The 14,817-nt window shown below is 32.2% G+C and overlaps 2 protein-coding genes across 2 annotated transcripts; one reads left to right on the top strand and one right to left on the bottom strand.

Moving 5' to 3' along the window:
* Positions 1 to 4,111: 4,111 nt before the first annotated feature.
* On the top strand, positions 4,112 to 5,054 carry LOC129871181 (probable calcium-binding protein CML16). Its single transcript, XM_055946061.1, has one exon. The coding sequence runs from the start codon at positions 4,216 to 4,218 to the stop codon at positions 4,717 to 4,719; it is 504 nt and encodes a 167-aa protein (XP_055802036.1). The 5' UTR covers positions 4,112 to 4,215; the 3' UTR covers positions 4,720 to 5,054.
* Positions 5,055 to 5,598: 544 nt separating this feature from the next.
* Positions 5,599 to 12,085, bottom strand: LOC129871248 (putative phospholipid-transporting ATPase 9). Its single transcript, XM_055946149.1, has 11 exons — positions 11,062 to 12,085; positions 9,457 to 10,781; positions 8,838 to 8,948; positions 8,458 to 8,734; positions 8,281 to 8,369; positions 8,084 to 8,192; positions 7,480 to 7,683; positions 7,181 to 7,306; positions 6,969 to 7,067; positions 6,676 to 6,867; positions 5,599 to 6,595 (listed from the first exon to the last, which is right to left on the bottom strand). The coding sequence occupies exons 1-11, from the start codon at positions 11,458 to 11,460 to the stop codon at positions 5,948 to 5,950; spliced, it is 3,579 nt and encodes a 1,192-aa protein (XP_055802124.1). The 5' UTR covers positions 11,461 to 12,085; the 3' UTR covers positions 5,599 to 5,947.
* Between the last annotated feature and the right edge of the window lie 2,732 nt (positions 12,086 to 14,817).

Genomic DNA, 14,817 nt, shown 5'->3' on the forward strand with positions numbered 1-14,817 from the left:
TTATGCCACTTGGTATAGTCTGGTTGCAGGGTCAGTAATGTCTCTTAGGTAAAGACGAAGGCGATCCTCCAGCAGCTTCTATTTTTCCCTTCTCTTGGTAAAAGCTGGGTCATTGGTCTTGAATTTATTTGTACTCTTAGCAGCTCTAGTACCTATTTAGACCAGCATTCTTGGGGGTTTTGTATAACCTTGTATAAGCCAGATTAAATATAGTTTTCCTTAGAAATTTTGGTTAATTTATTCAAGTCTTTGATTTTAATTTCCGCAATATTTTTCTAGAATGGTTAAGGGTTCTCCTACTTAGGGTGTATAGTGGGTACCCGCACGGCCCAGTGGGTTAGGTCGTGACAATTGTTAATTTTCCTATACTCTCCCCCAAAAAAATATATGTTTTTATTTGATTATGTTAAGTTTACTTATTGTATATTTTTGTTTGAATTATGTATTACCCATAGTATATGGTTAACCTCTTAATAACGAGGATTTAACTTATAAATTCCTAGAAAATTTTTTGAAGGGTTGGCTTAAAGTCTGCTTGAATTAAAAGGACGTATTTGTTACATAGGCCATATCCGGAGTATGGTTAAAAATATATATATATTTATATATATAAGTAGTAAAGTAAATCGTAGATATCAGCCGTCAACTAGTCATTAGCCAAGTTGTATTCACAAGCACAAAAGAAACCGATTCAAGCCAACTAAGGTAAATATTCTTTGGGCTGAAGTTATACAAATTTGCTGCTAATATATATTTTTGGCATTTTTACATATAATTATTACTCTTTTTGGGGATATTTTTTTATTACTGTTTATACCCTATTTATCTTCAATAATTAAAATCACCTCATTACTCTCCTCATCTCTCTACTTCTCCTTCCCGGCTTTCAACCTCACCGGAGACGGGGGAGGCTCAACGTAATTGGAGGCCTAAAGCGAAATTTCATTAGAGGCTTAAAATCTAAACAAACTTTATATGTATTTATTTAAAATTTATTTTTCTTACACTTTTTAAATGTAAATTATTACTTTTTATAAATGATTTGTTCGATCTTTATTTTAATTATCAGATTTAGATAAGATTTTATCAATTCAACATTGAAAAGTATTTTTTTACTGAGACAATTATTATATGAATTGTTAACATAATTCTATAAGTAATAAGTTGACAAATTTTAAATAAAGATAAGAATTAGAACAAAATGGTGTTAAAGAGAACAAAATTCTTTTTAAAATATATTTTTTATTATAAATAATTAATTTTGTCTATGAAAAAATTAACACATAATTTCTCCTTGATAAAAATTTGAGGCCCCCAAAAATTGGGGGCCTAAGGAATATGCCTTAATTATCAAAGCATAGAGTCAGCACTGACCGAAGATGGCTTCTCTGACGAAAAAAACAACAAATAAAAACCACCCCAATTTCTATTTTCCTTTCTCACCTCCACAACACCACCAAATAGATCCAACAACAACAAACAACTCGGTAACCAAAGTGGAAACCCACCAAACTCCAACCAAAAATCACGAGTTAAGAGCAGGGGCGGAGCCACCTTACAACGAGGGAGTTCATACGAACCCTCATCGGTGGAAACTTATACTATTTATGCATGGTTAAAATATTTTTATGTATATATAGTAGAAGTCGAGCCCTCTTCGACTAGTTCATGTGTCTACTTTTTATTTCGAACCCTCTTACTAAAAATTCTGACTCCGCCACTGATTTCGACGAGCTTCATGAAAATCATCGACGTCCTGTTCCTATTCTCCTTATCCTTTCATGTTATATTTATTTTATTTTTCATGTTAAAACTCCATTGGCATTCAGATCTGATCAGAAAAATTCTCTCCGACTTCGTTCAGTGAAGCCAAGGAGAAACAATGGCCGACATAGGTTGTTGTGGCATCGTTTGTTGGTCACTCCTACGTCATGAGTTTTTCGGAGAAGATAAGAAAGAAAGGAAATGATGGAGTACGGTAGTAGTGGTGGTGGTGTTTGCACCGAAAAAAAATGGAGAAAAGGGAGTTTGGTGGCTACTTTGAGGGTGGGTGGACTGCGTGGTGGTTGCTTTTTGGTTGGTTGGAGCTATTGGTAGTCTCGTGACGATTTGATGGTGGTGATTCACAGAGAAGAAGAGGTGAAATTTTGAAAAATTATATTAAAATTGTATTAAATATAAACGATAGCTGTAATACAGTTCGAATTCAATATCATACATTGTTATGAATTTTGATAGTTTGTATTCTAGAATAAATATAATATATTTTTAACAACGTAAACTAATCTAAATAGTACTTAAATATTTGAAATTCACCGATAATACTTATATAATAATCACACAAATGTTATTTGTCACGACTTCACTCTATCCTTCAGCCACTAATTCTACCTTTGATATCTCCCTCTTTCTAGTTAAAAATACGACTTTAGACATGATCAAATCCTATAATGCAACGGGTAGTATATACAATACAATGCCTGAGAACAACTTCACAACCTTGTGGCTGACTAGTGATTACTAGGTAAGACTTCATGCAAGTGAATTGCAACTTGCAATTCAAATCGAGGATGGATTTTTGGGGTTAGTTGACATTCTCAAGAATGATATATGGTTGTCTTGACCATTGTACAATGTGTATTGCCAAGGACATAATTAAGGAACATGATGACTTAACTTCATTCTCACCTTCTTTTTTTTTTATCATTGACAATTTATTTTAAATTTCAAATTCAACGATTGGCTAATTTTCTTTAAAAAAGAAAATTAATTTTAAACTGTTGAAAATGTTAAAAAAAAATATCCTCCATCTATTAATAGATGAGTGATACATCATTAATGAAATTATTAATTAAAATTAGAATTGATCGTTAAGAATAAGGATATTATAGGTCTTGAAGATATATTTGAAAGCTAAAGAATAGTTTTATATTAATTCTAATAGTTCAAAAGATATTTTAGCTCACATTGTTTTTTTTTTAGATTCCATGCATATTTAAAACTTTCCTAAACAAGAGATGGTCCTTAATGATTATTAGGTCCACCTGGCATTTCTTTTTCTATTCTCTCTAACCGTTTCACCGACCATTTTAACGAACAAATAGCTGACCATTTTTTGTCCATTGTTTATATGTATCTCTTGTACAATAAAAATAAAAATAAATAAATAAAGTTTTAAAAAATATATTTCTAATACTCCCTTTTTTGGATTTATATGAGTTGTTTTTCTTTTTAGCTGATATTAAAAAAACACATTTTTATATTTAGTTATAATTTAATTTTAAAATATCAATTTTATTTTTAATAAAATCATTTATAATCACATAAATATATATCTGCAACTTACTTTAGACTACAAATTTACAAAGTTTTTTTTAAAATTCTTTGTCAAATTAAACTACATGACATAATTGGGATGGAAGGAGCACCTAACACCTTGTTTGGATGGTTGTTACTCGTTGTATTATATTTATTGTTAGTTTAAATATTATATTTATTTTGATTATTATTTAAATTTTATTATACATATTGTTTAAATTAATTGTGAGGTAACAACAAAAAGTCTCATTTTATGTACTGAATGAGTCGTTACCTTAATATATTTTTTTCTCATTTGTTTTTAATTATTATTTGATACTATTTTATTTTTTACCTTACTCTTTCATAATAGTTCTACCCAATACCTTACTCTTGTGGTAGATTTATCATTCAAATGTTCATGTGTGACATTCTATAACTACAAAAAATAATGCAATTTGTCAAACATTATATTTATTAAAATAACACAATACAATAAAATACATTACGAAACAATATTCATCCAAACAATAAATAACTAACCTCTAATACAAGTTTCTTCAACCAACAAAGTGTGGAGTAATAAGTACTCCTTTCTCCTTAACCACATATCTCTGATTTGAGTCCTTCTAAGAACGAAATCGCTTTAATCAAGGAGCGCTTTATTCCTAATGTGGAATTTTTCGACGGAAATTCAAATTTAGTCGAACTCCAATATAGATACCACACACCAAGCCAGAAAACAAAAAAAAAAAATCTTCAATACCCTACCCCTCATTCCCCCCACCCCCTCGATCCCTCCTTTCTTTCATTTTTTTCTCCACTAGTCCTCTGTTTCTCCTTCCTCTTTTCCTCCACCAATTCCAATCTTCCATAACTAAAAAAACTTCCACATTTTCCTTCCCTTTCTTCTCCACCATGATGACAACTCTCAAATCTGATCAACTCAAACAGCTAAAAGAAATATTCATGCGTTTCGATCTCGACGGAGATGGCAGCCTAACACAGCTAGAACTCGCCGCACTCCTCCGTTCCCTCGGCCTCAAACCCGGATGCGGCGATCAACTCCACATCTTACTCGCTAAAATCGATAACAATGGCAACGGATCCATTGAATTCGACGAACTCGTTGATGCAATTATGCCTGATATGGATGAAGATATATTAATGAATCAAGATCAGCTAATGGAGCTTTTCCGATCGTTCGATCGCGACGGTAATGGTTACATTACCGCCGCTGAACTCGCCGGACAAATGGCCAAAATGGGTCATCCGTTAACGTATAGAGAATTGTCCAATTTAATGCAAGAAGCTGATACCAATGGAGATGGTGTTATAAGTTTCAAGGAATTTGCTAATATTCTTGGCAAATCTGCTACGGATTTTCTTGGAATAAATACTGTATCCGAATCCGTTGCTTAAATTGAATAATTGATAATTTTCAGTGTTACAGTCGTCCCAATTTATGTGACACCTTTTGAATTTTCAAGACTCAAGACATTCAAATTGAGACGTTGGAAGTAATGTTTATAAGGATTGGGGATGGACCATTTGTTGTATTGTATTTATATTTGCCATTTGTTAAGGTCAGATTATAGGACATTTTATGATCATCTCCGGTGGATCCTGCGTCAATACTAGATGCTTCGTGTATAAGACTGTCCTTTTATATCCCTCGATGTATTTGATTTAAGGAGGAGAAGGACAATTGACGAAGTTTTAATGTCTTTTTGACTCTTATATAGTAAATATTTTTATGGGCATGTCTTCTTATTATAGTCGTAATCTACAATAGTACTTTCACTGTTTTAATTTATGTGACATTTTATCTACAAATTGCTTATTTCTTTTTCAGATAGGTGATTGAAGCTAAAGAACAAGGAAACTTTGCAGCTTGGATTGCAATTTAAAACTCTTACCTAGCATTTGCATAGTATTCTTTTCTTCAGTTTTACTACTAACTGTTACATCGATTATCTTATTTATCCTAATATTTTGCTATTGTTATTTTCCTTTATATCTTGTTGTGATTACGCTTCTTTTAAGCTTAAGGTCTATCGGAAATAACCTCTCTATTCACAAAGATAGGGGTAAAGTTTATATTTTGCTATTGGTATTTTCCTTTTTATCCTGTTATGATTACACATTTTTTAAGCTGAGGGTCTATCAGAAACAACCTCTCTACTCACCAGGGTAGGGGTAAAGTTTGCTACATCTTATCTCTCCATACTGTACTTGTGGGATTACACCGAATATGTTGTTGACTGCAATTTAAAACTCAAAGAGAGTGCATATAGGGAAGTAAATTTCTGTATTGCAGTGTAAACACACATTTCATATGGAAATGATCATTCTTCAGTGCATGCTAGAAAATTTACACAAGATGATAGCTATACCTTTGCCTATTCTATCTACTGTACTTCTTCCTGTATTCAACAAAGAAGATCTCATAATTCTACAAGATATAAAAGAATTACTATACACATGTTGCTTGCTCTGGGAAAATTTACAAACTTCTGAGGCAACATTTTCGTCTGTTTAAGACATGTCATGGCAGAATTTTGCTTCTGTTGCACCTCTTAGCTGAGGAGATTCTAGTTCGAAAAACTGTGTTTTTGTTGGTCTGAAGTCTGATCCTGCTGAGATAGATCTAATCAAATATTATCCGTGAATACCATTCATGTCGTTTTAGACTAGAATTAGATCTTGCTATCGAACGAGCAGTGAAACCTACAGTTGTTAGTTTTATTGACCTCTGCCTCACATCATTGCAGAACTCAGGGTCATTTGAGTTCCCCTCATACCTTATCCATTGAATCATCCCATGGTACATTGGGAAGAATCGGAACTGAATTGCTTCGTATGTAAAATAGGGAGCTAGAGCTGAAACAACCACTAACAGTGTGACTAACCAGTATAATGGGGAAGGAACAAGAGCTTCCACGAAGACTTGGTATGCGTTGGTGGAAAGTGTCGTAGGCATGGATCCATACATTAGAAGGAAGATATACCAGAGAGCGATTCCACCCCAGATGAAGATATGTTGGATTAAGGTGAAATAACTAACAGCAAGAGCCATTTGACAGTTCACAACCCAAACCACACATGTGTACATTGTTGCTCCCACAATCGCGTAGTCACCAGTTTTACCATCTTTATTGAAGGCCTGAGGATCTACCGCTGTTATGCAGATGAAGAAGATAATAGCTGCACTGCAGACACCATTCAACATCCAGCCAATTATACGACGCCAGCTGAAAAGGACGTTTTGTATACCTTCTTGATATAGTATGGGAAACTGCAACAATATACATAGGGTCAAGTACTTCAAATAATGATAGACACATCTCGATCAACAGTGTGTGAAGTCCGACATACCTTAAGACAATATCGGGCGGATACATCTTGATCAAAAACTCCCAAAGCAATCACTGGTAATGATGTGAAGAAGACATTGTAAAGCGACAGAAACCAATCGTTATATGCAAGTTGTGCAGAAAATGATGTATATGTCTCGTATAAGAAGAGAGTAAAGCCAAATGCAACGTTTTTGTAGAAAAAGTAGCATATCTGCAAGGAAAAGAAAAGCCAGTTACAGAAATACTCCACAAATAAAAACTGAAATAATTTCAAACAATTCCCCAGAAGGAAACCAGTAGCATATAGTTTACCATTGAAGAGATCCTTCTGTAACACCAATGACCATGCACTAAAAGCAAGCGTTCCAAAAATCGGAACTGAGCAATCGCAACATCACTTGACATAACAGCCTAAGAAGTGTAAAACAGTGAAAAGAATATTAAGAAACAAACGACAAGGATAGATACAAGATGTAGAATTGTGTGTTGCTGCAAAAGGCAAGAGAAATGTACAAAGCTCTCACCTGCATTCCTTCAACACCACTGATTCCGATTCCAATATCAGCTTCTTGAAGCATTCCTACATCATTAGCTCCATCTCCAATGGCTAAAGTTGTCTTTCCAGTACCAAACTTAACAAGTCTTGTTACCTATATATTCCAAAGACCGGTATGCTTAGAGCAAATCAAACTAAGCACCGTAAGATGATAAATCAAATTGCAGACAGAATACAAGAGAGGATTATTCTGTAGTGAAAAAGAGAACGTCAAAGGGCCCACAATTTAATAGCAACAGTTTGGGAGTGAAGACAAGTTGTACTAACCAATGCCTTTTGTTTAGGTGATGAACGACAGCATATAACAGAGGCACATCCAATTGCAAGGTCTAAAAGCAATCTTTTTGTGTCATCTTCTAGAGCATATGTAAGTGATTTCCCATCAATGATCAAAGCAAATGCCTCGGTGCTTGAAGCCGTAAGTAAAGCCTTCCCTTCTATAATTTGTCGTACAACACCTTCCTTTGACGCCTATAACAAAGAAGAAATAACATACTACTCCATCAATACTAAACCTTAATAATTATTGATAGAAAATCTCCTAAGGGGATTCCATGAGGCATTATCTATTTTTTGGGGGTTATTGCGTGGAAATCGAATGGTGTTTAGAGGGAGACAGCATGTGATACACGAGTGTACAGAGAAACCGAGAGGGAGAATATCCATATTTCAATGACAAGGGAGCTATCAAGAGAAAAATATCAGAAGTTGATGAAATTGTGTAACATAAAGCATGCACTATTAGAAAGTTCTAGGTAATATTTCAATCAAGTAACTCCTAACAAGAAATGTGACAAGGAAAGAGTATGTATTAGCCTGAAAAATAACTCAAGCATTCCAATAAAGAGGAAACAACAGGATAGGTAGTTACCCTGGCAATAGCACCTTTGTCTCCTCCTTTCTCGGTTGCTATAATATCAGGTGTTTCCAAGTTTATGATAATTTGCTTCATTCCTTGTCTAAGCAAACTACAGGCATAACTGAAGTAGATATTATGGAAAAAAATGTGTTTAGACTAGAGCCGATTGAATCAAAAAAGTAATAAAAACTCATAACCAAATATTATACCCGATATTAATGGCTGTTTCCATCTTATCCCCGGTCAAAACCCATATCTTAATACCTGCTTGCGCAAGTTTGTCAATGCATTCAGGAACCTAACACCATAAATGACAGGACAAGAGTCATACAACACATCCAAGTGGTGATTGGTGGTAAGAAGACATGTGACTTTATTAAACTTACCCCTTGTTGGAGTTTATCCTCAACAGCAGTGGCGCCTAGTAGAATCAACTCCTTTTCAATCTTTTCAATTGCTTCATCAATCAACACATCACGGTCTGCAGTGACTGAATTCTTGGCCTCTAAAAATTGCTCATTGAACACTTGATATTCGTCCTTGGTGATTTCTCGATAAGCCAGTATCAAGGTCCTCAAGCCTGCATCAGCATACTCATGTACATGTTCCCTTGTTATCTCTTCAAATTCCCTTCCACTTTTCGCGAGCCTTTCAAACATGACACTGCATGAAGGCCATATGGAAGAAGGAAAATAAAAACAAAGTCAGCAACTAATTTAAGAATTCAAGGAATGTATGGCGCTTGTTAAGTTGTAATTTTACTAACCTATCAGCACCTTTGCAGAGTAGCAATATCTTTCCCTCCTCATCCTTTACTATTACGGACATCCTTTTTCTTGCACTATTAAATTCCAACACATTCAAAATTGTATATAACCTGCAAACAAAGAAATCTATGATTACTCTTTAGATATATTTCTCATTCTTCTTCATATTTAGCAATTTCGAGGTTTGCTTTGTTAGCTTCTGCATGTCTCTTGATTATTTCGGTCCTAACAAAAATGTCATTCTTAATGTATGCACAAAATTTAGAATGTCACTGATACTAGGCTGTTTTTCATTACACAATCTTGAACATATAATCTTTCTTGGCAAAGTATTCAATCTAAAAGACACAGATGAGCAGTGGGATCAAAGGAAGCACCAAATGAGAACATAACAAAAGATCAGACCAATTTTTTCACTTGTTACTGTCTAGGAATATAAATATAAAAGGATCTAGTTCCAGGAGTATGCTTTGTAATATTTGCAAAATACTTGGTATGTTATTATGCATTTTAACTTGTCTTTATCAAGAAGCAGCAAAGTCTCAAATGTACTATTCTTTCAAAAAAATTAAATTCCTGAAAAACCACACTTAAGAGACATGTTTGATGTTAACTAACCTCTCGACTTTCTTGCCAGATACCAGATCCAACTCATGCACTGACACACTTGTTTGTGTCCTCCTAAATAATTCAAAGCCAATTTCTTTAGCTGCAACTACAAAGGCTGCCTCGTCTGGAGATTCAGCTTCATATGAAATCTTGCTTGTTTCTTCATCCACTTCAGGTATGACAGTATGACAGACTGCTAATAAACGGAAAAACTTCTGTATGACATCTAAATGAGGCTCATGCATCCAACTCCCATTCATGATTCGCTCGTCATTAAAGTTGAAGCCTTTTATTGAGGACTTCTTTAGACTAACAGCAGAATCCTCAATCAATGGAGAACCATTTCTTTTAGCCATAGCCCTCTCGACTTCCGTAATACCACGTCCATAAGCCGTTCCAGCCACTGAACACTTGACAAACTCCATTGAGTTACAAGTTAATGTACCAGTTTTATCTGAAAGTATTGTGTCAACCTGGCCAAGTTCCTCATTTAAATTTGAGGTGCGGGCATGTGCTGGTTTATCAGTTTCTTCATGATACATAAGAATGTCCTGATTAATGAACATACTCTGAAGAACTTTAACAATTTCTATTGACACATATAAGGATATTGGAATCAAGTAGCTATACAACATCACGGCTGTCAGAAAATGGTAAACGGAAGCAGAAAAAGCTCTATTAGGATCAAAATATATGTTAGATTGATCAGGTCGTAGATACCACCTTTTATGTCCATCATCTAAATCCTCCTTAGTCAGAAATCCAAAGCAGACTGATCCAACTAAGGACAAAGTGACCAAAAGTCCAAATAAGAAGTAAATGATTTTATCCATTCTCCTCTCAACGTTGCTTCTTTTCGAAGGGGGGTCAGTAGCATTCTGCATGACCTTTGTGTCGTGACCAGTGAAGATAACAGCCCCATATATGTAATCCGTGTTCCGCAATTTAGAATCTCTGAGAAGTAATTGCTGGGGAGAAAGATGATTCTGCTTTTCTTCATATTCCATTGTTCCAACAAAAGCATATAAATTAGCATTAGGATCTTCACATTTAACAAAAGCTTTAAAGTCTTTAAAGTGGGAATCTCCGTGCAACGACGAAGTCACCTCCAATGCCTGTTTAAGCTTTAAATTAGTCTCCCCGTCAAGATTCATGGTTTCAACATAGCACACTGCATCTTCATAACTAGAGGAAAGCAACAGTAAGTCTGCCGGGAAGAACTCATCCTTCTCCACCTTAACAATGTCACCAACTCTCAAGTTTTTCCATTCTGTTTGGTTAAAAACTCCATTTTCTTGATGTACTTTAACCTTCCTATTATTCATCTCAATATCCTGAATGAGAGAAAATGAAAACACAAATGATAATCATATAAACTAAAGGATTAGCTTGGACAATCAAGAGAGGTTTTGCAAGTTTATTCTCTTCCACTTTAAGTAGCCCATTCAACAATCAATAGGGAAAGCATGAAACCTTTTTTTTTCCCGAATAGCCTGACTAATCCAAATTCGTTCCAGGAAGGCTCAATAAGAGGGCATAGCCCTCGTTACCTAGTGGTTTTCCGTTCCCGAGGAGCTGTATACTTAATTACTCAGAAGAAAGAAGAGTAAATACCTGTTGTTTTCTCTGCCAATCCTCAATACCTTCTTTCAACATGGTGACTCCAATAACAATAACAAGAGGAATAACAGCAGTGGCAGGAGAATAAGGAGTTAGTGGTGTAAAGGACAATATGGCAATGACAAGAAAGTAAAAGTTAGCCACCCTCCTAAACTGCTCAAACAAAGACTTTGGCAAGAAAGTTGCAGCACTGTACTTTGTTGTGCTTACATAATTTCCAACATAGTCTCTGATTACAGCCTCAAAACTACTTGGTTCATTACAATAAACAACTCTTGAATATCCTGGACCTCCAATTTGTGAATGATCAACATCACCTAAAAATGATTCTCTTCCACATTTAAATGTGTAAATCTTGCTAAAATGTAATTTCCTTCTTCTACCTGTCTTCATATTTTTTTGCAAACTCCTCAACCCCAAACCCAAAATAAAGTACCAAGAATAAGGCCAAAACAAAAAAATATATATATTCTTTGGAACAAGGCAAATGGAGTTTTTCAAGAAGAACCCTTTTTCAATTGCCCAGAAACAGAAAAACTCCTTGAAAATCAAAACTTTCTCACACCCACCAAAGAATAAATGAATAATATATCCAAATAACAGAACCCCAGATAAAGAATTCCCATAAAAAAGCTTGAAACCCCAGAAAAAGAACAAAACACCAGACCACTAGAGCTTACACAAACAAGACGAGAATGAAGAAAAAGAGAAGTTCACCCTTTTAAAGAGCTCAAAGAGTGTCACATAGGCCTCAAACATTCAAGATAATTAATCATACACTCAAAAAGTTTCAATCTTTATGCAAATTCCAATGACCCAAAAACACAAATAAACATTTCTAAGTTCACCCTTTTAAAGAGCTCAAAAGGGTGTCATAGGCCTCAAAGATTCAAGAAAACTTATCATAAACTCAAAAAGCTTCAATCTTTATGCAAATACCAATGACCCAAAGACACAAACAAACATTTCTAAGTTCAACTTTGAGAAAGCAAAAAACCAAAGGTGAAAATGAAGAAATGAAAAGGAAACTTTTTGACTTGAGTATTATTATTATGGTACAAGGTGGAATAGTGGTAAGAAAGACAATATGACAAGAAAATGTTAGTTGATCTTCCTTTGGCTTAATAGCATTTGAACAATGACTTGGATCTTCCTTCTCTCTCATGGGTTTGACTTTGTATAAACTCTAAAATTTTCAGTATAAATTATATTCCTTGAAAGAATACAAATTGACATCACATAATAATAATTGTCCTAATTAAAATTGCAAATTGAGCAGTTCACATAAAAAAAAAATTAAAAGGTGAAGAAATTGATGTTGTATTCATGTATTGCCTTTGTTTTAGCTTTTAGCGGGAAAATTTTCCCAAGAATATAACGGGTGGATACTTCCATTTCTGGTCTTGGTCTTCTCTTTGTTGTTCTATCTGGGAGTTACACAGAAAGTGGACTCAAAAAATACTCGTCGTATTCTATCACAATATGCATATTAATTAATGTATAGTCTTATATCTTATGAAATAATTTGAAAATAATTAATAAATATTGAGAGTAAAATAAAAAAAATTATTATTATTTTCTTGAAAAGTTAAAAATGATAAATAAAAGTGAAATTTTTATTTTTGAAATAGTAGATAAATAAAAGTGAACAGAAGTAGTTTATAGTGTACTAAAAATACATGTTCAATTTTAATTGTCAAATTTAAAAAAATTAAGAGATAATTTAACAAAAATGAAGACAAAAAAAATATTTTCTGCTCCAATTTACGTTATTTTTCTTGATTCAAACTTTTTTATTTTAACCTGTGTTTGAATATAGAATTTTAAAAAATAAAATTAACATATTTAATTACGTACAAAAGAAATATTATTTAAGTTGTGAGTTAATAGTTTAAAAGTTTTAATAGACATGTAAAAATTATGATAAAAAAATAACTCATTTGACTCTTGAAATTCAAATACTTTTACATAAATAATAATAATAATAATAATAATAATAATAATAATAATAATAATAATAATAATAATAATAATAATAATAATATATGTGGCGGCCATCTATTGGTTATAATTTAATTATTTAAAAATCAAAATTTATTTAACAGAATTTTAATTCAATAATTTGAATAATTTTTTTAAACACGTGGCGGTCATCTATTGGTTGCAATTTAATTATTTAAAATTAATTATAAATCAAAATTTACTTAACAGAATTTTAATTAAATAATTTTTTTAAACTCGTGGTGGTCATCTATTGGTTACAATTTAATTATTTAAAATTAATTATAAATCAAAATTTTTTTAAAAGAATTTTAATTAAATAATTTGAATAATTTTTTAAAACACATGTCTGCCATCTATTGGTTACAATTTAATTATTTAAAATTAATTATAAATCAAAATTTATTTAAAAGAATTTTAATTAAATAATTTGAATATTTTTTTAAAACACATGTCCACCATCTATTGGTTACAATTTAATTATTTAAAATTAATTATAAATCAAAATTTATTTTACAGAATTTTAATTAAAGAAAAAGGCTTAAAATGCCCTTGAACTATTGAAAATTGTACAAAAATGCCCTCATCCATCTATTGGGCCTAAAATACCTTTTTTCATTAAAGAAAATGATCATTTTTGAATCTAAAGGTGGATGTCAAAGACATTTTAGGCCAATAGATGGATGAAGGACATTTTTATATCATTTACAATATCTTGAGGGCATTTTAGGCCTTTTCCGTATTAGAAAAGAAGTTCCATATAGGTGAAGACAAAAATACAATATATATATATATATAATGCATTAGGTAGTTTGTTTTTATACACATAACACATGAAGCCGGATACTTATAAGTCTCAATGAGGTTAATAATAAAATAATTACATCGATTTCAATTTGATTGATACCTTTTGGATTTGGCATTTAAATAAATTTATTTTTTATTATAATTCTTTCACTTATTTTTTAAATATTTTAAATTATTAATTCTTATTATTATAATTTATAATATATTTACTTATTTTTTAAATATATCAAATTTATTTTTAAAAAGTATAAATATTTTATATTCAAATTCACAATTAAAATTAAATTATTTGATTCTCAAAATTTAATTGAGACATAGGGAGAAGTATATTAATAAATGTACCAATTCCAATTGGTAAAGACAAAAATATGACGATATATTTTATCTTAGTTTGTATATAAATAAATATCAGTGTAGAAATTGACTAAATATCAGTCTAATTATCATAGTTTGGGTATAAATTAAATTAAGAAGGCCGTAATCAGCAAACGGCATCTAATACGGCGAGAGAATCAAAACTAATTAATTGTTCCTTCGTTCATGTTTGATTTGATACATTTTTTATAAAAAAAATTACTTTCAGCATTTTAAATTAAGTGTCATCTTAGCAAAATTATGTATATTAAAAAATTAATATACATATAATATGTAGTTTATTAAATTATTCATGTTTAATAAATGTTTCATGAAACTGAACACTACTAAGAAAATGTATAAGGGTATAGTTAGAAAAATATTCTAATTTTTGTCTTGAATTTCTAAGGTAACACTTATTTAGGAACGTTTTTTGTTTGTTAATGTTACACTTATTTTGGAACAGAGTGAAGTAATAAATAAAATACTTTCAATATAAATGAAAGGAATCCATAAAGAAACGATTCAATTAATCAAATACAAAATGATGACACTTTTTTTATAGTTCAAAAGGAATTATTTTTTCAA

The sequence above is a fragment of the Solanum dulcamara genome, chromosome 10 (genome assembly GCF_947179165.1).
Source record: "Solanum dulcamara chromosome 10, daSolDulc1.2, whole genome shotgun sequence".
Lineage (NCBI taxonomy): Eukaryota > Viridiplantae > Streptophyta > Magnoliopsida > Solanales > Solanaceae > Solanum > Solanum dulcamara.